This window comes from Acomys russatus, chromosome 27 (assembly GCF_903995435.1).
Source record: "Acomys russatus chromosome 27, mAcoRus1.1, whole genome shotgun sequence".
Lineage (NCBI taxonomy): Eukaryota > Metazoa > Chordata > Mammalia > Rodentia > Muridae > Acomys > Acomys russatus.
In genome coordinates this window covers 57,152,690-57,179,017 of record NC_067163.1, presented here as the reverse complement: position 1 = coordinate 57,179,017, position 26,328 = coordinate 57,152,690, and the positions used below count along the sequence as shown (strand labels likewise).

The 26,328-nt window shown below is 57.0% G+C and overlaps 3 protein-coding genes across 3 annotated transcripts; 2 read left to right on the top strand and 1 right to left on the bottom strand.

Annotated features, from left to right (window-relative positions):
* The first annotated feature begins 2,977 nt into the window (after positions 1-2,977).
* On the top strand, positions 2,978-15,206 carry Jak3 (Janus kinase 3). The gene is made up of 24 exons (XM_051169882.1): positions 2,978-3,135; positions 4,958-5,150; positions 5,315-5,438; positions 5,583-5,694; positions 5,824-5,969; positions 6,162-6,447; positions 6,892-7,014; positions 7,109-7,266; positions 7,372-7,483; positions 8,350-8,536; positions 9,068-9,192; positions 9,293-9,424; positions 9,915-9,999; positions 10,310-10,437; positions 10,909-11,041; positions 11,159-11,310; positions 11,420-11,570; positions 12,103-12,242; positions 12,324-12,513; positions 12,658-12,782; positions 12,869-13,041; positions 13,308-13,425; positions 13,610-13,720; positions 14,947-15,206. Exons 1-24 carry the CDS (start codon positions 3,043-3,045, stop codon positions 15,052-15,054), a joined length of 3,405 nt encoding a protein of 1,134 aa, XP_051025839.1. The 5' UTR covers positions 2,978-3,042; the 3' UTR covers positions 15,055-15,206.
* A 990-nt stretch (positions 15,207-16,196) lies between these two features.
* On the top strand, positions 16,197-17,438 carry Insl3 (insulin like 3). Its single transcript, XM_051170060.1, has 2 exons — positions 16,197-16,371; positions 17,110-17,438. The coding sequence occupies exons 1-2, from the start codon at positions 16,197-16,199 to the stop codon at positions 17,301-17,303; spliced, it is 369 nt and encodes a 122-aa protein (XP_051026017.1). The 3' UTR covers positions 17,304-17,438.
* Positions 17,439-20,908: 3,470 nt separating this feature from the next.
* B3gnt3 (UDP-GlcNAc:betaGal beta-1,3-N-acetylglucosaminyltransferase 3) lies at positions 20,909-22,246 on the bottom strand. The gene is made up of 2 exons (XM_051169764.1): positions 21,683-22,246; positions 20,909-21,516 (listed from the first exon to the last, which is right to left on the bottom strand). Exons 1-2 carry the CDS (start codon positions 22,244-22,246, stop codon positions 20,965-20,967), a joined length of 1,116 nt encoding a protein of 371 aa, XP_051025721.1. The 3' UTR covers positions 20,909-20,964.
* Between the last annotated feature and the right edge of the window lie 4,082 nt (positions 22,247-26,328).

The following is a 26,328-nucleotide window of genomic DNA, read 5'->3' as shown; positions in this document are numbered from 1 at the left end:
TGGCTCAGGGGTGGACCCTGCCCTAGTCAGTGTTCTATTGCTGTGAAGAGACACCATGGCCAAAAAACAACAAAACGAACAAACAAACAAAACAACAACAAAAAACTCTTACAGAGGAAAACATTTAATTGGGGCTGGCTTCCAATTCCAGAGGTTTAGTTCATTACCGTCACGGCGGGAAGCTCGGTGGTGTGCAGACAGCATGGGGCAGGGGAAGGAGCTGAGAGTCCTCCCTGGGCACCCTCGGAGAGCAGGAAGAGAGAGCCACTGGCCCTGGCTTGAGCATTTGAAATCACAAGGCCCACCTCCTGGTGACACACTTCCTCTAAGGAGGCCACAGCTTCCAATGGTGCCTCCTTCAGGTGACAAGCCTATCGGGCCATTCTTATGCAAAAACCCACACAGACCCCTGGCTAGGATCCCCCAGTGAGAGGCAAGGGGCAAGGGGCCTGGCTTGCACAGTGTCCTAGGCTCCCCCTATATTCCAAAGTATCTCCCAACACTTGCTGCCTCAGTTTCTCCACCTTGAGAAGAGGGAGCATAACAAATGGACCTTGTGGGTTTTTTTTTTTTTCAGATTTATTTATTTATTTATTTATGTATACAGTGCTCTGCCTGCACGTATGCCTGCAGGCCAGAAAAGGGCACCAGAACTCATTATAGATGGTTGTGAGCCCTCATGTGGTTGCTGGGAATTGAACTCGGGACCGTTTTTTCTTTCTTTTTTTCTTTCTTTTTTTTTTTTTTTATTTTATTTATTTATTTTTTATTTGAACTCAGGACCTTTCAAAGAGCAGCCAGTGCTCTTACCCTCTGAGCCATTTCTTCAGCACCCACACCTTGTGTTTTTGCAACAACTCATTTATTTGAGTTCAAACCTGAAAAACTCAGGAATCCTAAGGGATCCAATTCTCTCTCTTTTCTTTTTAATAAAGCATATCTTTTTAAAAAAGATTTATTTATTTATTGTGTATACGGTGTTTTGCCTTCACATACACCTGCAGGCCAGAAAAGGTCACCAGATCTCACTATAGATGGCTGTGACCCACCAGGTAGTTGCTGGGAATTGAACTCAGGACCTCTGGAAGAGCAGGTAGTGCTCTTAACCTCCGAGCCATCTCTCCAGCCCCCTCTTTCTATTCTTAATGACTTTTTTTGTTGGCTTGCTTGATTTTGATTTTTCAAGACAGGGTTTCTCTGTGTAGCCTTGGCTGTCCTAGACCCACTTTGTAGACCAGGCTGGACTTGAACTTACAGAGATCGCCTACCTCTGTCTCCCTAGTACTGGGATTAAAGGCATGCGTCACCATGCCCCACATGTTTTTATTTCTTTTTTAAGATGTTTTAGTTATGTAGCCTAAGCTGGCCTGAAACTTACCACGTGGGTCAGGATAGGTTCAGCCTTGCAGCAATCAATCTTGCCTTGCTTGACCTCCTGAGCGCCGAGATTTCACGCATGTGCTACCATGCAGTGACAATAGCCCTGTAGCCTTCCTCATGTCCTATATGTGTGAGTGTGGAGGACAGAGGACATCCTCCTCTGGCCTGCTGTGTCACTCTCCACCTTCTTCCCTTCAGACAGGATCTCTCACTGCCTGGAGTTATGCTGGTGGCCAACAAGTCCTCCACCCCTGAGCCACGCCCCCAGGCCCCCACTGTGGGATTCCAGGCAGGGATTCCACCCCTGAGCCACGCCCCCAGCCCCTCACTAGGGGATCCTAGGCAGAGGCTCCACCCCTGAGCCACACCCCCAGCCCCTCATTGGGGGATCCTAGGCAGAGGCTCCACCCCTGAGCCACACCCCCAGCCTCTCACTGTGGGATTCTAGGCAGGGGTTTCAACCCCGAGCCATGCCCCCAGCCCCACACTGGGGGATCCTAGGCAGAGGCTCCACCCCTGAGCCACACCCCCAGCCCCTCATTGGGGATCCTAGGCAGAGGCTCCACCCCTATGCCACACCCCCCAGCCCCTCACTGGGGGATTCTAGGCAGGGGCTCCACCAGTGAGTTGTGTGACACATCTTGGTTTGTTCTGTCAATCTTCTACCTCATTCTCCATGTCACACCTGCTCTCTCTTCATGTTTCCATTCCTAATGCCTGATTCCTCACTGCAGCCTCTCCCAGACATATCTGCAAGCCAAGAAGCCTAGCCTGCTGGGCGTGGTGTTTCAGGAGCTGCTGGTGCTCTGGGTCTGAGGCTCCAGGAGAGACGTCTGAGAACAGAACTTGGCGTGCTTTAGGGGAACCAGCTCCTGCTGCACAAAGCTGCGCAGTTCCCTCCCGCGGGATTCACTCTCAGTTCTGCCCCACGCAGCAGCCTGCCCTGGCAACAGATGGATAAAGGGAGGCACTGGGGTGCAGGCCGCAAGTGGGTCTGCAGCCTGATAGCAAGTTTAGGGTGTCAGCAGAGCCAGGCATGGAGGACACGAGGCCAGGCTCCTGCCATCACCCTCTGCGGCCTGATAAGTTCTTTTCAGAAACCTCCAAGCTGGGCCTGTGGTTCCCAGGGACAGGGCTCAAGTCACGCTGTGTGGAGAGCGCCTGCATCTCTCAGCTGTCTTGCAGGCTTTATAGTTTTTGAGCAGGACAGGACAGCGATAGATAGAAGGCGAGGTTCTCAGAGGAAGTGTGAGCCCGCCCAGGCCGCGGGTGGGGTCCCCAAGGAGCGGGCCCCTCTTAGCTCATTAGGACTAAGGAGCCAGAAGGTTTGCCACCCACCCCCTTCCCTGTGTTTTTAACATTGCTCAGAGTGTCCTTTTTGAGGTTAAAGGTTGGGGGCGGAGTGGACACTGAAGTCCGAAGCCTGTGCGCTGCCTGCAGCAGGTCCTGGCCCCGGATACCCTAAGGACACTGATGTACGGAAGCTTGGGACCGGGTGTGAGGGCTCTGTGCACTGAGGTCCCCAGCAGCACCCCAGCCTTCCTGTCCCAGCTATTCACCAGGCTCTTACCCCCGCAGGGTGGCCCGGCAACACAGGTTTCTAGTCTCCCACCCCGGGCCTCCTGTCCCGCCCCGCCCCCAGGGCGCCCTGACTTTCCGTAAATGACGGCGGCCAGGAAGCTCAGGGGCCGCACAGGAAGGAACGGGGACTTTCCTGTCGCAGCCCCGACTGCCCTTGCCTCGGCACGACTGCAGGTAGGAACGCGGGGCGCGAGGGGCGGGGGGGGGGGCGCAGGGCGCGGGGCGCAGCCTGGACACCGCACTGGCGGCCGCAGCAGCGCGCATGCGCCTCGGACTCCCCGCCCCGACTCTCAGGTACTAGGCGCGGGAGGGAGAGAGCTCCGAACTTTCCCTTTGGTAGAAGCGCATACTCCTTTAAGATTCGTATCCGCTTTGTTGCTTTATGTCTTTCATTTTGTATTTTGAGTCTGGCTCTCCCTTTGTACACTGAAACTCACAGCGATCCTCTTGCAGCCTATGCAGGAACAAGAGTTGGGGAAGATGGGGATACTTTCATCTTTATATATTTTTTACAATATTTTTATTAGTTTTATTCTGTGTGCGTGTATGCGCTTTGCGAGCGTTCGGAGGTCAGTGGTCAGCCTGCCAGAGTGGGTTTTCTCCTTTCACCACGTGGGCCCTGCAGACTGTCAGGCTTGGCAGCAAGCCCCTTTACCAGCTAAGCCACCTTGTCAGCCCTAATTTGTTTCTTGAGACAGGGCCTGACCTTAAAAGTGTAATTATAGTTGTGTCCCACCACATGCAGTAACAGATTCCCACCAACTCCAGTAATAAGTTAAATACTTTTTTCTTTACTTCCTTGGTTTGAGACAGGGTTTTTCTGTGTGGCCCTGGCTGTCCTGGAACTCACTGCCAACCAGGCTGGCCTCGAATTCACAGAGATCCTCCTACCTGTATCTTGAGTGCTGAGGTTAAAGGCCTCCCCTGGGTTGTGGTTTGTGGCCGCAGAGGCCAGAAGAGGGCGCTGGATCCACAAGCGCAAGAGTGACAGGCCGGGTTGGTGCTCTCAGCCACGGAGCTGCGCCTCCAGCGCTCTATTCATTTATCTACTTATGTCTTTCGGTCTTGTTTGGTTTTTGAGACAGGGTCTCTCTGTGTAGCCTTGGCTGTCCTGGAACTCACTCTGTAGACCAGGCTGGCCCTGCCCTGCCTCCTGAGTGCTGGGATTAAATGCATGCCACCATGCCTGGATCTATTTTTTTGTTTGTTTTTTTAAATACAGTCTCACGCAACCCAGGCTGGCTTTGGACTTCTAGCATTCTGTCTCCACCTCTGGAGTTTTGTGGTAACAAGTGCTCCACCATGCTTGATTTTGTTGTCTTTTTTGTGGGAGGGCCACACACGGGAAGGTCAGAGGGCAACTCTGTGTAGTCAGCGGGCCCCTTCCACCATGTGAGCATCGGAGATGGAAGGCTTAGCTGTGAGCCACCTTCCTGGCCCTGAGGTTTGTACTGAGCATCTGTTCTGTGTTTTATCTCACGAGGTAGCCCCGCCCCTTGCCCTCACCAGTTTCAGGGGGTGGGAAGTGTTTTTCTCACTCCGGCCAATGCAGTGAGCATCCTGGCTGTGGGGACCAAAGAGGAATTAAGTAGGGTAAAGAGAGACCAAAATGTGTTGGAGACAGCACAGGCCCCAGAATGGTTAGCCACAGACTCACGCACAGGGCGCCAGGCATGGAAGCCTCTGGTCCCAACTCAGGTGGTGCTGTGACCTGAAGACTCACAGAGAATATCACAGTTGTCCCCATCCCTCTAAACCCCTTCTGCTTCCTGTTCAGACTTGTTTCTGTATCGGCCATCGACTGCTCATGCCTGCCTGGCTTGGCTGCCCAGGATGGGATGTTGAGGCTTGTGGATCAATTGGAGATGTCTGCCCTGGGTGCAGAACAGCACGAGGGGGCTGTTCACACAGAACCAGAAGACATCTGTCTTGTCACTTGGGGGGATTGTGGCGCCTCGTCTGCCTTTCAGTCAAAACTCCTTCTCTGTCTCGCCAGGATACACTCATGGCACCTCCAAATGAGGAAACACCTCTGATCTCTCAGCGCTCTTGCAGCCTCTCATCCTCAGAGGCGGGAGCCCTGCACGTGGTCCTTCCTTCCCGGGGACCTGGGCCTCCCAAGCGACTGTCGTTCTCTTTTGGGGACTACTTGGCTGAGGACCTCTGTGTGAGGGCTGCCAAGGCCTCTGGTGAGTGGGTCCCTAGGTGACTGGGCCACTTAGTAGGGCTGAGAAAGGCACCTGTTGAGAGAAGGTTGGCATTGACACTGGGGCATTGAAGGACGTATAGAAGTTTGGTGAGGGAGGATCAAGGCTGCCTTCACTTGGGTGACCTGATGGGCCCATCTCTTTAGGCATCCTGCCTGTTTATCACTCCCTCTTCGCTCTGGCCACCGAGGACTTGTCTTGCTGGTTCCCGCCAAGCCACATCTTCTCTGTGGAGGACATGGACACTCAAGTCTTGGTCTACAGGCTCCGGTAGGGAGTGAGCCCGGAGGGGCTCACCTATTCAGTCTATGGTAGAGGCTCTTGAGACCAGAGAGGGCGGGCTGTTTGCTGTAGGTCACACAGCACATCGCCGAAGCCAGAGCTGAGTGTGCCACCCCATTGTGGAACCCACAGCTTTTATTTCCCCGACTGGTTTGGGCTGGAGACGTGTTACCGGTTTGGGCTGCGCAAAGATTTGACCAGCGCCGTCCTTGACCTACACGTTTTAGAACACCTCTTTGCCCAGGTTGGTAGTCTTCAGTAGGGAAAGCTCAACCCGGGGACGGGGGTGGGGGAGACCCCACCAAGGCAACAACATTCCAGCTCCGGGCTGATCAGGACCTCACCTAACCACACACTCCTGTGGCCGCTCTAGCACCGCAGTGACCTGGTGAGTGGACGCTTCCCAGTGGGCCTCAGCCTGAAGGAGCAAGGAGAGTTCCTGAGCCTGGCGGTGCTGGATCTGGCCCAAATGGCTCGTCAGCAGGCCCAGCGGCCGGGCGCGCTGCTGAAAACCGTCAGGTGAGAGCCCTGGGCCACCTCTTCCCGGGCTCCTTTGGTTGCAGCCCTTACCGAACACACACCTTCCCAATGCTGACTCCTGCAGCTACCCTCTCCCTCAGCCTGCCTCCGCCGAAAGGTGCCCGATGTCTGTCTCGTGTGTCCTTTGGGTCCCCTCCCACCCTGAGTGCCCGGCGTGCCCTCTACCCACAGCTACAAGGCCTGCCTGCCACCCAGCCTGCGCGACCTAATCCAGGACCTGAGCTTCGTAACGCGCAGGCGCATCCGCAGGACGGTGCTCCAGGCGCTGCAACGCGTAGTCGCCAGCCAGGCCGACCGCTGCGCGCTCATGGCTAAGTACATCCTGGACCTGGAGCGGCTGCACCCGGCGGCTGCCGCCGAGACCTTCCGCGTGGGACTCCTGGGCGGCCAGGAGGAGCCAGGGCTCCTGCGCGTGGCCGGCGGCAGCGGCATCGCCTGGGGCCCCGGGGACCAGGAGGTGCTGAGGGCGCGGCCTTGGTGGGCGGGGCCCTCGGGGAGGCGGGGCAGTCAGTAAAGAAGCCAACCAGGAAGAAGCCAATCGGGTAGGGTGGAACCAATGGGATGGAATCAATTAGGAAAAGGGCCAGTCGGGGCAGGGCTACCTGGACTGATCCGGGGTCGGGGCAATTGAGTGGGCGTGGCTCAATCGGGGCGGGACTGGCCGCACCACGGGGTTGGAGTTAACTAGAGGTGGTCCCGGGGGCGTGGGGCTGCACAGGGGCTGGGCCTGGGGGCGGGACTATATGGCGGGTGGGGTCAGACAGGTGATGGTCTGGATTGAGTCGGTGGGCGCAACCTATCCCGGCTAGGCTCAGTCCCCCTCTAGGAGATGAGGGTGGGGAGGGGTCGGGCTTGATCCAAACTGTAATCCCCCGGCCTCTGCTCGAACTTTCTTCCTCAGCTTTTCCAGACCTTCTGTGACTTTTCCGAAATCGTGGATGTCAGCATCAAGCAGGCCCCACGCGTGGGTCCGGCAGGGGAACACCGCCTGGTCACCGTCACCAGGATGGACAGCCACATCCTGGTGGGTCTTGGGACCCGTTGCTCTGGTGCTGACCCTGGAAGCCGGGTGGGAGCCGTGGGGACTCCGTTCGTCGCTGAAGAGTTCTCCCGCGCAGGAAGCGGAGTTCCCAGGGCTGCCCGAGGCGCTGTCCTTCGTGGCCCTGGTGGATGGCTACTTCCGCCTGACCTGCGACTCCAGGCATTACTTCTGCAAGGAGGTGGCGCCCGCGCGGCTCCTGGAGGAGGAGGCGGAGCTGTGCCACGGACCCATCACGTGAGGGGCGGGCTGGGGGCGTGGGCTGGGGGAGGGGGTCACAGCGGGGGCGTGGCTGGGCGGCAGGGGTTGTCCGGGTCTGACCTGGCTTCTGTCCCTGTCTAGGTTAGACTTTGCCATCCACAAGCTGAAGGCCGCCGGCTCTCTCCCGGGCTCCTACATTCTCCGCCGCAGCCCGCAGGACTATGACAGCTTTCTTCTTACCGTCTGCGTCCAGGTTGGTTCACTGCTGGTGCCAGGATGGCTTCCTGAAGGAGGTGACACCTTAGCTGCGGCAGAATAAGAACTGCCCGTTTTTTCCTTGAAGAGCATTGATCTGTAGTCCTAGATTTTAAGAGGCTGAGGCAGGAGGATCAAGATTACAGGCCAGCCTGGGCTACCCAGAGAGAGATTATGCATCAAAAAAAAAAACTGTGAGGGGGACTGGAGAGGTGGCTCAGAGGTTAAGAGCACTGGCTGCTCTTCCAGAGGTCCTGAGTTCAATTCCCAGCAACCACATGGTAGCTCACAACCCTCTATGATGTGATCTGATACCCTCTTCTGGCCTGCAGGTGTACGTGCAGGCAGAGCACTGTGTATGTAATAATAATAAATAAATTGTTACATGGGGGAAAGGTTTTGTTTTTAAAAAGAGTTATTTGTTTGTTATTATCTATACACTGTTCAGCCTGCATGTACACCTGCACACCAGAAGAGGGCACCAGATCACATAGATAGGAGCTGCCATGTGGTTGCTGGGAATTGAATTCTGGACCTTTGGAAAAACAGTCAGTGTTCTTAACTTCTAAGCCATCTCTCCAGCCCCTGGAGAAAGGGTTTTTTCCCCACCATGGCTGAGGATTAGAGTTGGGTGCCTGGCACTCACGTGGTGAAAGGACAGAGCCAACACCCATGAGTTGCTCTCTGACCTCAACATGTGCATAGTGGCACACATCTACACAGAAATGCACACAAATAAATGTAATTTTTAAAAAAAGCTCAGGGAACACGTTTCCAGCATCTGGGGTAGCGTCTACAGTCCTCAAGGAAACCGGAAGGGGCGGGACCCTCTGCTTCTTCACCTGGCTCAGTTCCACCTTGCAGACCCCCCTTGGCCCGGACTACAAGGGCTGCCTCATCCGCCGGGACCCGAGTGGGGCTTTCTCCCTGGTTGGCCTGAGCCAGCCCCACAGAAGCCTGGGGGAGCTGCTCACAGCCTGCTTGCATTCTGGGCTACACGTGGACGGCGCTGCCCTCAACCTCACATCCTGCTGTGCCCCCAGACCCAAGGGTGAGCCCGTCTTCCATCCCCCACCATCCCAGCAGCTCTTGGGTGGTGGCAGAAACCAAGGAGCATGGGGATTAGGACAGAAACCACAGTCTTCGGGCACAAAGTCCCTTCTTCTCAGTTGGTCTCTTTTTCTCACTTCTTTCTGTGAGGGAAAGTCGCTGAGGCGAAGCCCTGGTGCTGATACAGATGTTGGTGACCTGAAGGAAACACTTCTACCCAGAGGCCCGCACTTTCTTTTTTGTTTTGTTTTGTTTTTGTTTTTTGAGACAAGGTCTCTCTGTATTAGCCTTGGCTGTCCTGGAGTCACTTTTGTAGACCAGGCTGGCCTCAAACTCACAGCCTGCCTCTGCCTCCCGAGTGCTGGGATTACAGGCGTGTGCCACCTCGCCTGGCTTGGCCCGCACTTTCAAATCAGCCCGGAGTCAGCACCTCGGGAGTGACTTCTGGGGGCTCCCCAGGCTAAGTCCAAGGAGTCTAAATATTGGAAACCTTTCCTCTGATCTCTGCTTTCTTGCCTCCCCTCTGCCCCAGAAAAGTCCAATTTGATCGTGGTGCGAAGGGGCTGCACCCCCATGCTTGCGCCCGGCAGCTCCCCGTCCTGCAGCGCGCTGACACAGCTAAGCTTCCACACGATCCCCGCGGACAGCCTGGAGTGGGTGAGGGTCCCGGGGTGGGAACTGGGGGCCAGCGCCCTCCTGCGGGGACGTGGGGGGGGGCTGCTGTCAATGGTCGCTGCTTTGGTCCTCTGTCCTGCAGTATGAGAACCTGGGCCACGGGTCTTTCACCAAGATCTACCGCGGCTGCCGGCGGGAGGCCGTGGATGGCGAGACCCATGACACGGAAGTCCTCCTGAAGGTCATGGATGCCAGACACCGCAACTGCATGGAGGTGCGTCGGAGACCGGAGCAGAAGGCCGTGTGAGATGCATGGAGCTGCACCCTGTTGTCCTAGCACTTGGGGGGGGGGGGGGGATCACTGAGGCAGGAGGACTGCTGGAACCTAGAAGTGCAAGACTAGGGGACGTAGTCAGGCTCCATCAAACCAAAATGGAGTAGAGCGCCACACTGAGCCAGGCGGTAAACAGCAGCTGCAGACACAGCATGCTGAAGTTCTGAGGCAGGGCTGTGTGTCAGCCAGACTGAGGCTGGAGAGGAAGGAGGGAAGGTGACTGACTGACAGGGGGCATGACATCTCCAAGGGCAGGATCAAGGGATGGTGAGACATCAGCTTTTCCCCAAGCCCATCCCATCCTGAGAGACTTGAGGTAGCTTCTAGCAGGACTTCCGACCCACTCTGGGCCCAATGGGAGCTGCTGAGCACCCCACTGGGGACCGATGGGAGGGGGAAACCCATGGTCGTTTTGCTCTCCCCTCCCCAGTCCTTTCTGGAAGCCGCAAGCTTGATGAGCCAAGTATCGTACCCGCACCTGGTGTTGCTGCATGGCGTCTGCATGGCTGGAGACAGTGAGCTCAGCCCCGGCCCCTCCCCCACCTCACTGGACCCATATGGCGCCTCTGACATGCTCACCCACCTCACAGCCCCGACCCACCCCCAGAGACCTTTTTCCTTTTCCCTTTTGCTGGCTAGCTGCTGTGCAACCCTGCACCTCTCGCACACCCACTCTGAATCTTGGCTGTATTGTATTCAACTGAGCGGATAGTAACATCCAGCTTAGGCTAAGAGCAGAGGGCAGGTGGTGGGGGGGGGCCAGAGCCACCCGAGCATGGTGTCGCCGGTGTCACAACACCAACCCTTTTCTCCCCCTGTCCCCAGGCATCATGGTGCAGGAATTTGTGTACCTAGGAGCAATTGACACATATCTGCGCAAGCGTGGCCACCTGGTGCCGGCCAGCTGGAAGCTGCAGGTGACCAAGCAGCTGGCCTATGCCCTCAACTACTTGGTGAGTGTCCCCTGTGTCCCTAGGGAGGCTCTGTAGGGTGGATAGGAGTTTGGTAAGGACACAAGAGTGGCCATCCAGAATGCCGCAGCAGGACATGAGCAGGCTCAGAGTGCTGAGGGAGAACAGTGCACCCACGGGTGTCAGCGAAGAGTGGTGAAGACAGGCTTGGGGGTAAAGCGGGGAAGTGGTGAGAAGAGGCAGGTGTTAAGTGGCAGGCTGAGGGCTTTGACGGTCCCTAAAGCTGTGGGAAGGTCACAGGAGGGACAGGTGTTGGAAGAGGGTCTGGTTGGATCAGTATAAGGGGAGGGCAGGGGAGGGGTTACAAGACGTGACATCAGGGACCTACAGCGGTTGCCACAGGCTGCTCTGTCTGGGTAGCGAGCCTCACATAGGCTTTGAAGGACACAGAGGAGTTCGCCTAACTCTATTCATCAACCACTCCCCACACTTCCCTATGCCTGCAACACTTAGGAGGACAAGGGCCTCCCTCACGGCAACGTCTCAGCCCGGAAGGTGCTCCTGGCTCGTGAGGGGGTTGATGGGAGTCCACCTTTCATCAAGTTGAGTGACCCTGGTGTGAGCCCTACTGTGCTGAGCCTGGAAAGTGAGTACAGGCTAGCCTCACCTGGCTGCATCCTCTGTCGGCACTCACGCGCACACTGCGCTGTGCGTGCAAGGGGGTGGTGATCCAGGTTACCGTTCCCAATCCCATGTCCTCCAGTGCTCACCGACAGGATCCCTTGGGTGGCCCCCGAGTGTCTCCAGGAAGCCCAGATGCTCGGCTTGGAGGCTGACAAGTGGGGCTTTGGCGCCACAGCATGGGAGGTGTTCAGTGGGGGACCCGCCCACATCACCTCGCTGGAGCCCTCCAAGGTCAGAGCATCAGCCTGCAGGGCCCTGGGGCCGGAGGGAGGGGGACAAGGGGGTAGGGAAAGAGTCGTGAGGGTAAGGTTAGACCACATGACTGGCATCTCCCTCTCAGAAGCTGAAGTTCTACGAGGAACGCCGGCAGCTGCCCGCCCTGAAGTGGACAGAGTTGGCGGGGCTCATCGCTCAGTGCATGGAGTATGACCCTGGCCGGCGCCCCTCCTTCCGCGCTATCCTTAGGGACCTCAACGGCCTCATTACCTCAGGTACCGGGAGTGAGGACTGTCCCTGGGGGATGGGAGAGTCCCCTGGGGGCGGAGAGGATCTCTGGGGGGTGAGGAACGGGGAGGGGAGAAGGGTCCCCCAAACTGGATACAGGGAGGTCTCTGGCTCCAGCAGTCAGCAAGAGCTAAAACAGCTACTTTAACAATCAGGCCCCTTGACTAAGACTCAATCTGCATTTGTTTTACAGTGTAGCCCAGGCTAGCCTCTCAAACTGGAGCTCTCTCTACCTCACCTTCCTGGGTGCTGGGATTTGGTATTATTAACTTACATTTTTGTCAGCACCATGCTCTCATCTGAGGGTATCCGGGCGACAGTCCTCGAGTCCCCTTTGTGTCTGTAGCCGTTGGGGTCCCGCAGAGTGTGCTCTTTTCCGGCCAGTGGTCATTCCCACTCCTCACGAGGTACCCGTGGGCGTGTCATAATGCACAGAGAGGGCAATGCTCAGGTAGAGGTCAGTCCGGGGGTGAGACAGAGAGAGAGATCCCACTGACTCATGTGACTGCGCCGCCCCAGATTATGAGCTCCTATCAGACCCCACACCCGGCAGCCCGAGTCCCAGAGATGAGCTGTGCGGTGGCGCCCAGCTCTATGCCTGCCAGGACCCCGCCATCTTTGAGGAGCGACACCTTAAATACATCTCTCTGCTAGGCAAGGTGAGTGGGCGTGGCGTGGATGGGCGTGGACACGGCCTGCGGAGCCGGACACGTGCCAGCTCCCCTCCCATCCTCCCACAGGGCAACTTCGGCAGCGTTGAGCTGTGCCGCTATGACCCTCTGGGGGACAATACGGGACCCCTGGTGGCAGTGAAGCAACTACAGCACAGCGGGCCAGACCAGCAGAGGGACTTCCAGCGTGAGATTCAGATCCTCAAGGCTCTGCACAGTGACTTCATCGTCAAGTACCGGGGAGTCAGCTACGGGCCGGGTGAGCGGCGGCAGCGGCCCGGAAGCGGGTTCGAATCCCACTTTTATCCCTTCCCATTAGGGATGAGTTGAGATGGGCCATTAACCCACCCCCGCACCCCCTAAGCCTCAGCTTCCATAGTTGGGACTTGAACTGTCCACACAGGTCGCCAGAGCCTGCGGCTGGTGATGGAGTACCTGCCCAGCGGCTGCCTGCGGGACTTCCTGCAGCGCCACCGCGCGCGCCTGCACACCGGCCGCCTGCTGCTGTTCGCCTGGCAGATCTGCAAGGTGCGACCACCGCCGAGGTCGGGGATGGGGGGGAGGGGTTCTGGGTTCAGGGATCCAGGGCCTCGAGCTCTCACGGCCTCCTGCAGGGCATGGAGTATCTGGGCGCGCGCCGCTGCGTGCACCGCGACCTGGCTGCGCGCAACATCCTGGTGGAGAGCGAGTCTCATGTGAAGATCGCGGACTTCGGCCTCGCCAAGCTGCTGCCTCACGGAAAGGACTACTACGTGGTCCGCGAGCCGGGCCAGAGCCCCATCTTCTGGTGCGAGGCCGAGACCCCAGACGGCACGCCCACTGAGAACACGCCCCTCAGACCAGCCCAGGCCCAGCCCCACCTCTCTAGCCCTGCCCTCGTAGAGGCCCCGCCCACAGCAAAACTCCGCCCTGTAGCCACGCCCCACGAGACCAGGTCCAAGGCTCTATAGATGCATCCTTTCCTAGACCCAGCTTCACCACACCCCACACTAACCGCGCCCTCGCCAGGCAGCCCGTGCCAGCCTGACGACCACGCCCCTGTCCCGCCCGCAGGTACGCCCCCGAGTCCCTGTCTGACAACGTCTTCTCCCGGCAGTCGGACGTGTGGAGCTTCGGGGTGGTGTTGTACGAGCTCTTCACCTACAGCGACAAACGCTGCAGCCCGTCTGCTGTGCGTCGCCTGTCCCGCCCCCTGCAGCCCCTCTCCTGACCCCTAGCCCTGCCCGCTGACCTCAGCCCTCTCTCTTGTCCGCAGCTCTTCCTCCTGACCCCCAGCCCTCTCCTGCTGGCTCCCAGCCCCTCTGCCTTCCTCCAGCCCTCCCCTCTGCCCTGTCACACTTGCCCCTCTCCCGCAGGAGTTCCTGCGCATGATGGGGCCCGACCGTGACGGGTCTGCGCTCTGCCGACTCCTGGAGCTACTGGCCGAGGGCCGCCGCCTCCCGCCGCCCCCCACCTGCCCTCCCGAGGTGAGGGAGGTCGACTCAGTCTTCATTATTTTTTAATTAATTAATTTACTTAACGTATATGATTGCTCTATTTGCATGTACACCTCCACACCAGAAGAGGGCTATTATAGATCACATTATAGATGGTTGTGAGCCTGAATTCAGGACCTCTGGAAGAGCAGACAGCGCTCTTAACCGCCGAGCCACCTCATTCTTTTTTGTTGCCTTGGCTGTCCTGGACTCCCTTTGTAGACCAGGCTGGCCTCGAACTCACATTGATCCACCTGCCTCTGCCTCCCAAGTGCTGGGATTAAAGGCGTGCGCCACCACGCCTGGTCTGGAGCCACCTCATTCTTCATTGATAGCAGGGCTCTTGGCTGGGAATGCCATTGTTTCACAGGACGGGTGAGTCATAAACAGTGGCTTCAAACTTTGTTGAGACAAGGTCTTGCTGTATAGCATCGGCTGGTCTGGAACTCGGCATCCTCCTGCCCATGGACTGAGAAAGCAAAAACGTGTGCCACAAACATGACCGCTTCCGGATCTGTATTTCAATTTTTCTTTTTCTTTTTTTTTTTTTTTTTTTCTTTTTTTCTTTTTTTCTTTTTTTTTCTTCAAGACAGGGTTTCTCTGTGTAGCCTTGGCTGTCCTGCACTCCCTTTGTAGACCAGGCTGGCCTCGAACTCACTGTGATCTGCCTGCCTCTGCCTCCCGAGTACTGGGATTAAAGGCATGCACCACCCATGCCCAGCTTACTTATTTATTGTTAACAATGCTGAGAACTGAAGCCAGGGCTGCACACACACACACATGCTAGGCAAGTGCCCACCACTGAGCTACCAAGCACCCCACACTACTATGATTCTAGGGGGTTCACAAGTCTCTCCCAGGTGTGAATGACATCTCTTGGAGTAGCTGGGAGAAGTCGTTCCAAGTAGAACACAGGGCCGTAGGGCGGGGTGGGGTGATACACAGAAGCAAATGGGGGGGCGAGGTATGGGATATGTGCCTGTCACCCCAGCAATCTAGAGGCTGAAGCAGGAAGGCTGCCACGAGTTCGAGGCCAGCCAAGGTTACTGAGACCCTGTCTCCAGATAGACAAGGGGATGGCAACGGGCTGATTTAGTTTCGGTTCTGAGATCCATAAGGAGCCATGGAGAGCTGTGTGGCAGAGTGAGCTGGCTTCCTGTGAGCAGAAGCCAGGTCCCTCAGCTCAGGCACCGCCCACCTCGCTTCCTCCACTTCAGGTTCACGAGCTCATGCAGCTGTGCTGGGCACCCAGCCCGCAGGACCGGCCGGCCTTTGGCACCCTGAGCCCACAGCTGGACGCGCTGTGGCATGGAAGCCCCGGATAGCAGCCGGGGATGAGCGCGAGCCCGGTTCCCATGGGCTGGCTGTACGACCTCAGGCAGAGAACTGTCCCTCTCTGGGCCCCTGGCACCCTCTGTTTCCTCTCCCCACCCCTCCCCACCTTCCCGTTCTTTCCTCCCAGAACGAGGATGTTAATACATGACCTCAGGCTCTCGCCTCTGCGAATGCTTTCTTGGCCCATCCACCTCCTGCAGAACTCAGGGACCCTCAAAAGCCCATGTCCCAACACCATCCCAGCCTTAGCCAGAAACCCAGCCATACCCCCAAAGTCCTGACCCCAGCATCTATGTCCAGTCCCCTGCCCTCCTGTCTGCGGGCTCCTGGGCGTGCGAGGCTTCAACATGACCTCTTTGGAGATTGTGCTCCGGGAGTGTTTGTTGAATGAATAAATGAAGTCGATAGAAAAAAGATGGTTTGTGACTGGAGTTGCGGGTGTCCGAGAACTGACTTACAGGGTGTGGTTCAGGCTCACGGGGGGCAAGTGTGAGGCTGGGAGGGGAGGTACAGCTGACAGAGGATAGGCCTTGACCAGACCCCAAGGACAGCCACTCCCCTCCTGCCCAGCTGTGGTCCTTGGCTCTCCATAGATAGGAGAGCTGGTTCCCAGCAGGGGTGATGGGAGGGGCAGTCAGAGGCCAAGGCCCTGAGCTGCAGAGCCAGCCCCATAGGCTCCGCAGTCACCCACAAGAGCCCCCAAGGTATAGGAACAGGGGAGGGGGTCGTTTGGGCTTTATCCTCCCCTCTCCCAGCCTTAGTTTCCTTTTTTTGACGAAACCAGGCCATAAATACCGCCTCCCATCTCCTTCACAGCCCAAACTGCCTCCAACTCACAGCAATTCTCCTGCCTCAGCTTTTGCAGTGCCAGCCAGACATGTGGGCACCACCCTTACAACAGGAGGGACGCTTGGCTTGTTTTAAAGTGTTGGGGCATCTCCTGGCATAGTGCTCCATCTGGGAGAGGAGGGACTTCAGCGTCCCAAGCTGAACACACAGCCCCTGGCCGTGACCTGAGCCTCGGCCTTCTCAGTGATGCTCGCCGTGTTCCCGCCAAGGCCCTTGGGCGGCGCGAGGCGGCTATAAGGGGCGTCCGTGCGTGCTGCCTCCCGCCACCATGCGCGTGCTGCTAATGTTGCCAATGCTGCTGCTGCTGCTCCCCGCTCTGGGGTCCGCACTGCGCCCCCAGCAGCCTCCCGAGGTGCGCGCGAAGCTCTGTGGCCACCACCTGGTGCGCGCGCTGGTGCGGGTGTGTGGCAGCCCGCGCTGGTCCCCCGATGCCACGCAGCCCATGGACACCAGCGACCGTGAGTGGGGACAGGCAGGGCGGGTGGACACGCGGATAACCAAGAGGAGAGACATAGGCACGGAGGCGCCCCCTCCTGATAAACGAAGACTGGAGCCCCCATGGCTTTTTTTTTTTTTTTTAAACAGGGTTTCTCTGTGTAGTCTTGCTGTCCTGGACTCACTTTGTAGACCAGGCTGGCCTGCCTCTGCCTCCCGAGTGCTGGGATTAAAGGTGTGTGCCACCTCCTCTGTTTGGATTTTTGGGACAGGGACTCAAACTCCCAATTTAGCCGGTGATAACCTTGAACTTCCTGCCTGAGGCTTTCGTCTTTATTTGAGTGGCATGAGCCATTTCGTTGATTGTCTATTAAGACAGACCTTCACTACAAAACTTAAAAGTGACTTTAAGTCACAGGGATCCTCCTGCCTCAGCATCCTCAGTGCTAGGACTGTTGGGACATGGAGACGTCCCTGAGTACAACCATGAGTGGCACCTGTAGGAATCTGTGGCCCCCTCCTGACACTGGGGGTGCCGTTCAGGAGGCCACAAAGTGAACCCAGGCCAGCTTGCAATTCTAGGGACCCCCACCCTCCCATGGCCAGACACTGGGGCACCCAGCTGGCAGGTGAGTAGTACATAGAATTACTAAGAGCTACTTAATATCAGCAGACACTATATATGTGCTTTTTCTTAGGCACACAATAAATGTGTGTGGGGCATGTGGGAGGGACTTACGCTGACTTCTGCTTGCCCGCAGGGGAGCTGCTGCAGTGGCTGGAGCAGCGGCAGCTCCTGCATGCGCTTGTGGCTGACACGGACCCCGCGCTGGACCCGGAGCTTCCTCAGCAGGCTCCTCAGCGCCAGCGCCGCAGCCAGGCCACCAATGCTGTGCTCCGCTGCTGTCTCACTGGCTGCACCCAGCAAGAACTGCACAGCCTGTGTCCCCACTGAAGCGGCAAGGGGCTCAGGCGGTGCGTCCTTGATTGCTGCCCACCTCCTCCTGGCCTGTGCAAATGCAACACCCTGGTTTGCCTTGGAGGATCCCCAGTTATTCGTAGATGCCAGAAATGGAGCTTATGCCCCTCCTCCCTGTGTCCCCCAAAGTCTAAATAAAAAAGCAACTTCATACATTTTTGTCTGGGAAAAGCAACATCGTGGAGGGGGCAACCGGCTGGGACTCTGATGAGGTCACACACAGACCTGAGGAGAGGGCAGCAGGCTGGGACGCTGACAGGGTCACACACAGACTGAGGAGGGGGCAGCAGGCTGGGACTCTGATGAAGTCACACACAGATCTGAGGAGAGGGCAGCAGGCTGAGACTCTGACAGGGTCACACACAGACTGAGGAGGGGGCAGCAGGCTGGGACTCTGATGGGGTCACACACAGACTGAGGAGGGGGCAGCAGGCCGGGACTCTGACGGGGTCACACACAGACCTGAGGAGGGGGCAGCAGGCTGAGACTCTGACGGGGTCACACACAGACTGAGGAGGGGGCAGCAGGCTGAGACTCTGACGGGGTCACACACAGACTGAGGAGGGGGCAGCAGGCTGGGACTCTGATTGGGTCACACACAGACTGAGGAGGGGGCAGCAGGCTGGGACTCTGACAGGGTCACACACAGATCTGAGGAGGGGGCAGCAGGCTGAGACTCTGACAGGGTCACACACAGACCTGAGGAGGGGGCAGCAGGCTGGGACTCTGACGGGGTCACACACAGACCTGAGGAGGGGGCAGCAGGCTTGGACTCTGACGGGGTCACACACAGACCTGAGTAGGGGGCAGCAGGCTGGGACTCTGACAGGGTCACACACAGACCTGAGGAGGGGACAGCAGGCTGGGACTCTGACGGGGTCACACACAGACCTGAGGAGGGGACAGCAGGCTGGGACTCTGACGGGGTCACACACAGACCTGAGGAGGGGACAGCAGGCTGGGACTCTGACGGGGTCACACACAGACCTGAGGAGGGGACAGCAGGCTGGGACTCTGACGGGGTCACACACAGACCTGAGGAGGGGGCAGCAGGCTGGGACTCTGATGAGGTCACACACAGACCTGAGGAGGGGGCAGCAGGCTGGGACTCTGACGGGGTCACATACAGACTGAGGCGGGGGCAGCAGGCTGAGACTCTGACAGGGTCACACACAGACTGAGGAGGGGGCAGCAGGCTGGGACTCTGTCAAGGTCACACACAGACCTGAGGAGAGGGCAGCAGGCTGGGACTCTGACAGGGTCACACACAGACTGAGGAGGGGGCAGCAGGCTGGGACTCTGAAGAGGTCACACACAGACCTGAGGAGGGGGCAGCAGGCTGGGACTCTGATGAGGTCACACACAGACCTGAGGAGGGGGCAGCAGGCTGGGACTCTGACAGGGTCACACATAGACCTGAGGTGCCACCAGGATTCACTGGGGAGGCTGAGGCTGGGGTCTTGCTTCTTTGGAAAATCAGTCGGGTTTGAATCCTCTCCATGGGAATTAACCCAAGGCTCTGGGCTAGGGCTCTGATGGACTTGGTGGGCCGAGCTCAGCTGTAGATGTAACCTCAGGCTCATGGTTACCTCAGGCTCACGGTTACCTCAGGCTTCTGTGAGCTTTTCACAGTGTGTGGCAGAGCCTGGGACTGTGGCAGCAACAACCAAGTTCCCAAGTAGGTCTGGGCTGGGTATCTCCATGTGGGCAACAGGCAGCCAGAGAGAGGGAGCTCAAGACTGGGAGCAGTGCCCACCCTCACTCCTCTGCCAAGCTCTCCCATGTGACTCCTGAACCCTGTGGCCCTCCCCCTTCCTCCAGCCACCTCTCTCCCCTCCCCAGTGACCTGCCCCCTTCCTTGAACCTGCTTACTCAACCCTCCCCTCCGCCCGCATTGCTTACACAGGCAGCACACTGAGGACATAAGCCTCCTCCTTCCTCCTGCCCCCCCCACCCCCTTCAGCTTTCACCTCCCCTATCACCTCAGAGGTGTCAGGAGCCCTTCCAAGCCTGTGAGATACACAGTAGACAACTGATAGACAGTTCCACCAGGGCTGGGGCCTGGCACTCCTGAGGGTTCCCGCTCAGTGTCAAACACAGCAGATGTGGCACAGCACAGTGTCATCCCAGCTTGGGGAGGGTGGAGGCAGGGGGACCAGGAGTCCAAGGTTATCCTTGGCTATAGGAGGAACTCAAGGCCAACCTGGTCTACATACAGCCTGTCTCTAAAGGAAAAACAAACAAAACCAAGCAAGCAAATGAACAACTAACTACAAGGCAGAAGGTGTCATAGGGTCAGAACTGGGGTCACCCAGGGCTGAGGCAGCCTAGTGGGGAAACCAGATGGCTCTGGAAGGTTCCCTGTTCCACAGGTTGAGGCATAAGGGGCTACAGAGGGTGCGAGAGCCTGGGTGGGAGTCAAGATGTGGCCGGCCTCACCACACTGTGTCCACCACAAACTTTGGAAAAGAACCAAAAAAAAAAAAAAAAAAAAAAAAAAAAAAAAAAAAAGAAGAAGAAGAAGAAGAAGAAGAAGAAGAAGAAGAAGAAGAAGAGAAGAACAAGAGGGACTCGAGCCCAGTACTGCAGTGTTGTTCACGTGACCCAGTACTGCAGTGTTGTCCACGTGACCCAGTACTGCAGTGTTGTTCACGTGACCCAGTACTGCAGTGTTGTCCACGTGGAGATGCCACAGTGACGCTTGATTTTGTGTGTTAATAAAATATTACAGGTCAAGGAGAAGTGGGGTAGAGCAGATGCTGTTAACATGTGAGTGGTGCTGAAAAAATAAAAAGGGGCTGTCAAGAGGGGTCCGGGAGTAGAAATGTTTGCCACCAAGCCTGAGGATATGAGTTCAAGCCCCAAGAGCCATGTGGAGAAGGAGGGATCCAGCTCCCTGCCTCCTCTGACCTCCGCCCAGGGCCATGGCATACACCATAGAACAATAATTCTAATTTGATGAAAAGGGGCGGAGCCAGGTTATGTCACACCCCCTGCCCCCCACTGTGAAACAACACCTTCAACCTTCCACAGACTTTATTTCCTGCCACCCCTATCTGCCGGACCCAGGACCCCTTCTACCTCTATGCAGTTCTCTGAGTTCTTGGGGACACCAGAGGGGGGTTAAGTCAAGATCTCTGAGGTTCCCCAGTTTGGAATCCACCTCTCTCCCCTGCCCCACTTCCTTGGGGTCTTGAGGCTGACACCAATGGGCCCGGCCAGCAGCACCTCTCACTTAGCAGCCACTCCAAGGACCAACTCACATCTGGCTTGATCCAGAGCATCGGCTGTAAACAGTACCAAGAGGGTTTAAAAGCGAGTCCAGCCAGCACTCGGGAGGCAGAGGCAGGTGGATCGCTGTGAGTTCGAGGCCAGCCTGGTCTACAAAGCAAGTCCAGGACAGCCAAGGCTACACAGAGAAACTCTGTCTCGAAAAACCAAAATAAAATAAAAGCGAGTCCGGGGTAGCCAAGGCTACACAGAGAAACCCTGTCTCGAAAAAAACCAAGCCCCCCTCCCCCCAAAAAAAGCATATTCAGGAGTTCAACCTATAGGCTCCCCAGACTCGCCCTGCCGCTCCCCACATCAGTCCTGTCCTTCAGTGGTCCCTTCGCAGGTGAGGGGGTACAGGAACCTGTCAGTAGGCCTGGCCCTGCCTGCCGCAGGCGAGCTGGGGCCGGCTCAGCGCGTCCCACATCAGCAGCATCTCGAAGGGCAGGAAGCGGTGCACCAGAAGCAGGTCCCGGTAGAAGCAGGGGTCGAAGGACGACACACGCGGGCTGGGAGAAAACACCCCCGCCGTGCGCACCCCGCTGTGGGAGGCCGGCGCCAGCCCCTGATGCCGCAGACACATGCCCAGGAACACGTCGTCGATGGGGAACACGGGGAGGACGCGCGCGGCGCGACGCAGCGCGGCCACCGTGAAGCGCGACAGCAGGAAGCCGCCACCGCCACAGTAGGGCGGGTACCTGTCCCCGGCCTCCAGCAGCGTCGGGATGAAGTACTTGCTCCAGGGCACCCGGATGGGACCCACGTTCTGGATCAAGTGCCCCACGAAGAGGTGGCGGTTCGGGTCGTGGCTCTGCAGGTAGGTGACCATGTTGTCCGTATGCGCGAACACGTCGTCATCCCCGTTGAGCACGAAGCTGGCGTCGGAGCAGCGGGTTCGCTGCCACTCCAGGAAAAGGACCTGCGGGGGGAGGGGCGATGGGGACACGAGGCCTTGTGTGTTCCCTCTAGGCCGGCAATGCGCCAGGAGTCCTCCCTGTGCAAACCTTTCCCCGCTTTCTCAGCGTGGGTATCCTACGCATACTTCAAACCCCCACCCACAGCGCCCTCCCCCACGCCGCGCCCACCTGCTTAAGCGTCAGATTGAAGAAGGAGTCGTGGAAGTCCCACTGGAGAATGTCGCCGTACATCCGCGCCTCCATCTCCATCAGCCGGTTGAGCTTGCGCGCCTGATGAGGGTCGCGGTCGGAGCCCACGAGGAAGAGGCGGCGCAGCGACGCCCCGCGCACCCGCCGCTCGCGCGCCCACGTCGCGCGCAGCACCTGGCGGCGCTCGTAGTTGGCAGGAGAGGACTTGATGGCTAGCAGCAGGAACACCGGCCGCGCGCACTTGGCCGCGGGTGGCTCCCTCAGCGCCGGGAAGTCGCGACAGTGGCGGTAGAGCATGAAGTCGCGCACGTGTGTGGGCAGCTTCACAAAGTCTGAATGCGCGCTCATTGACAGGTTGGCCCGGCACCGGGCAGAGGGCGCGCGCGAGGGTGCCGGGGGCCACGTGGACTCATCCTCCGGCTCCGTGGGCTCCTCCGGGACAGGGCAGCCAGGCGGCGACACGCGAGTCAGGAGCAGCAACAGCAGCAGCGCGGCCAAAGCCAGGACGAGGCTCACCTCGGGGCGCAGTCGCAGCAGCCGCATGGCATGGGAGTGGGGGGGACCCTAGAGCAAGAAAGGTCACGGTGCTATTCCGTCCTCCAGTCCCCCCTCCCGCCCGACCCCTCAATGACTCTCGCTGGACTTTAACCCAGATCCAGCCCAGAAGCACACATTCACCCCTGGAGGCCAGGGCCGCCCCATCCCCACCCCGGTTGTGTGCCCCACATGCCCTGACCTTGATGTCTGCTGGTACGGAAGGGATATCATGCTACCCCATGTCGCAGCACACAAAGCATTTCCAGCAAGTGTTTGTTGAATGACTATTGAGCCTTGCCGCTTACCTCGGTCTGTCTTGGGGTATCTGCACTGAGCCAGGCTGTTTTTGGTCTCCCCAGTGGCACCTGGAACCATGATGTGCGGTTAACAAATGTCCTTGAGACTCTAGGCCTCAAGCAAACCCGCTAGGCTAGTGCCTGGACTAAGGTGCCTTCCTGGTTCTGTGCCCCCTGGTAATGCTGTGTGACCTTAGCGCAGTGGCTTGACCTCTCTGAACCTCCAAGTAAACCAAGAGGGACCCCTTGTACCACGGAAGTCTCCTGCCTCCAGACCTTAGCACAGACTGTTACTGATTTGTAAAAACCCTTCCTTGCACAGGAAACGCTTTGTCCGCTGCACTCTCCTCCCCGGCTATGGACAGAGTCTATGTGAAGCCACCATCACAGCTAAAGACCTGGCTCTGTGTGATGCAATGAGGTTTAGTTAAGGGGCAGATGAAGTGACAAATCAGAGAAAGATTTGACAGAATGAGTCACCCAATTCTCACGAGAACAGACAGGAGTGAGAAGCTGCTTAAGAGCAGTGCAGGGAGCCCGGCGAGTTGGCACAGGCCTTCGGTCCTAGCACTTGGGGATGCCCGGAGAGGCAGACGTCTGGAAGTCTGAGGTCAGCCTGGTCTACAAAGGGACAAGCTACATGGAAAAACCCTGTCTTGAAAAAACAAGCCTTCAAGGTCCGGGCTTGCAGAAGATTGGATTGCAGGGAGACTAGAAGCTTCCAGGCCCAGGCCTAAGGGTGGTTAGATAGAAACACTTGGGGCTCAATCCAAGCCGTGTGTTTGTAAACTTGGGTGCAGCTCTCATCTCATCCAGTCACCTGAAGAAATAAAAACTGCATTTCCTGGGTGCAGTGGTGGCGCACGCCTGGAATCCCAGAACTCAGGAGGCAGAGGCACGGGGATCTCTCAGGTCGAGGCCAGTCTGGTCTACAGAGCGAGTTCCAGGTCAGCCAGGCCTACACAGAGAGACCCTGTCTGGAAAAACCAAAGACAAACAAAAGCCAAAACACAAAAACATAAGAAGCCGCCGGTGTGCTCCACAGACACAATGACAAATCCCCAAATATCTGAATGGTCCCTAAACCCGAGCCACTCGCAGCTGCTGCGCCACCTTGTCCAAGAAATTGGAGCAAAACATAACCAAGTAGCCAGGAAACAGCGCACAGAACTCTTCCTCGGGGCTGAGCTCCCGCAGGACCAAGGAGCCTGGCGGATGTTGACAATATTGTCCTTACGAATGTCACAGTTCCCAGACACCTTCTATACAGACACCAGGATTCCATGAGTATTAATGGGTCACTAACTACAAACCCACCAAATGTTAAGGCATAAAGAAAATGCTGCTGGGGCCGGAGAGATGGCTCAGTGGTTAACAGCACTGACTGCTCTTTCAGAGGACCCAAGTTCAATTCCCAGCACCCGCATGACAGCTCACACCTGTCTATAACTCCTGTTTCAGGGGATCTGACACCCTCACACAGATGTACATGCAGTCAAAACATTAATGTACATAAAATAAAAAGAAATGTTTAAAAAAAAAAAGAAAATGCTGCTTACTAATGAAAGGCCATTGAATATTAAGAGGTACTAGCTAATAAAAGTATCAGACCTGAACTCAGTGCTGCACTGGCTGACACGTGTGCATAGACAGCCAATGACCTGATTATTAAGCTGCCTGCACCTCTGTATCCGAGACCCAGACCTGGCTGTGTAGGACCCGTGCTTCATAGTGATGCTGTAAATATTAATGAGTTAATTTTTTTTTCGAGACAGGGTTTCTCTGTGTAGCCTCGGCTGTCCTAGACTCACTTTGTAGATCAGGCTGGCCTCGAACTCACAGTGATCTGCCTGCTGGGATTAAAGGCGTGCGACATCATGCCCAGCTAATGAGTTAATCTTAATAGTAACCACTTCAATTTTAGTATTAATGAGTTTAGTCTTGATATTAATGGGTCTATTTTATTTTATTTTATTTTTTAAAAATGGGTCTATTTTAATATTAATGAGCTTATCTTAATATTAATAAGTGTCATTAATATGGATGAACTGTTGAGTACTCATTACTAGTTGTGGCTCTTAATGCAGGGCTGTGCTACTACATCATGAATATTCATGAGTCCCCTGGCTCTCCTGACCTCCATGGCAATGGCCTCCTGCCCTTGGCCCTGACCTGGCTGCAACCTTCATAAGGCCACTGAGGCAGGGGAATGACACAGAGGCTCAATGAGGCATCAGGGTGGATGGGCACATGCTCGGACATTCTGGAATATTCCCATAGAGTGAGGGGCGCAGAGGATGCTGGAAGCTTCTGGGAAAGCCCCTTCTGGGTGCCCTGGCCCAGCATGGGGTCCACATGATGGTGAGCCAGGGTCACCCAGCACAAGGCTGGCAGGAGCAAGCTGGTCACCTGACCCTGGGGTGGGTTCCTCTGGCTTGTACCAGCTTCTCTTCCCTTAATGTTGGGCAAGTTTTTTTTTATGAGGAGCCAGATTTTTATGAACGAAGAGAATTCCTATAAAGATAATACTGTGGAGGCTGCGCTCCGCCTTCGCACCTCAACTTCCCAGTCAGTGGCCTTCGAGCCTCCGGCGCCCAGCCCACCCACCCGTCACCCCCTCACCCGCATCCCTGGAACCCATAAGAAAGAAGCCAGGATAGCGACACCAGCCCAGACCGGCCCACTTCCCAGATGGGGAAACTGAGTCTGTTAAAGTGTGGGCCATATCTTTGTCCATTCCAATTAGCAGAATGGCCTCGTAGGCCTGGGGTCACCCTAGTTCCTCACCCTCCAGGGCAGGGCCTCAAGCCCTCTTCCCTCTTCCCTCTTCCCTCTTCCCTCTTCCGGTGCCTTTTATGTCAGGGTTACAATAATAGCTTTCATTTTCTCAAGCAAAGATAAATGTCACAGAAAAAAAGATCGGAGTAATCAAATTAAAGTAAACACACCGGACACACCCCGCTCAGAGGCCACACCCTGCTGGGCTGTTAGCGTCTCCAAAGGGGACCCCTGGCAGGTGGGGGGGGTGAGCTCAGCCAAGAGACCTGGCCCCGGCTGGTCTTCCCGTGAGGGGAGGGGAGCCAAGGCCCGCGGGCTCCGGACCTCGCACGGGGCAGCAGGGAAGTCACCTGAGGGCCCCTGCAGGACTCCAGCCTCAGCCGTAGAGGGGAAACGGCATGGCCAGGGGGAGGGCATCCGGCCTGGGCGGGCTGTGCAAACACCGGAGCCAGATGGGGACAGACTAATGTCCTCTCGACGGCCACATCTTCCCTTCCTGACTCCAAGGGAAATGACAGGCCAGGGTGAGGAAGTGAAACTGCGGGTCCAGTCTCAGAAAAGAAGGGAGGGAAAGGGGGGGGGGGAGAGAAGAAAGAAAAAGGAAATTTACCCCAAAGCGTCAGAACCTTAGTTAGCAACATAGACTCTCAAGTTAGCCTCTCAAGTGGCCACCGCGCCTCATAACTGACCTTCACCGCAGTCTCATGCCTGTAGAGGGAAACTGAGGTTTGCAGTACTAACGTTTCTCACCTGAGCTTCCCGGTATCACCGTGAGGAGAGGGGGAAAAAAAAATAATCCCGGGGCTGGAGAGATGGCTCAGTAGTTAAGAGCACCTGCTGTTCTTCCAAAGGACCCGGGTTCAAATCCCAGCACCCACGTGGCACTTCACAACTGTCCGTATTTCCACTTCCAGGGGATTTGACACCGATCACACAGACATACACAGAGGCAGAACACACACACACACACACACACACACACACACACACACACACACACACACACAACAAAAC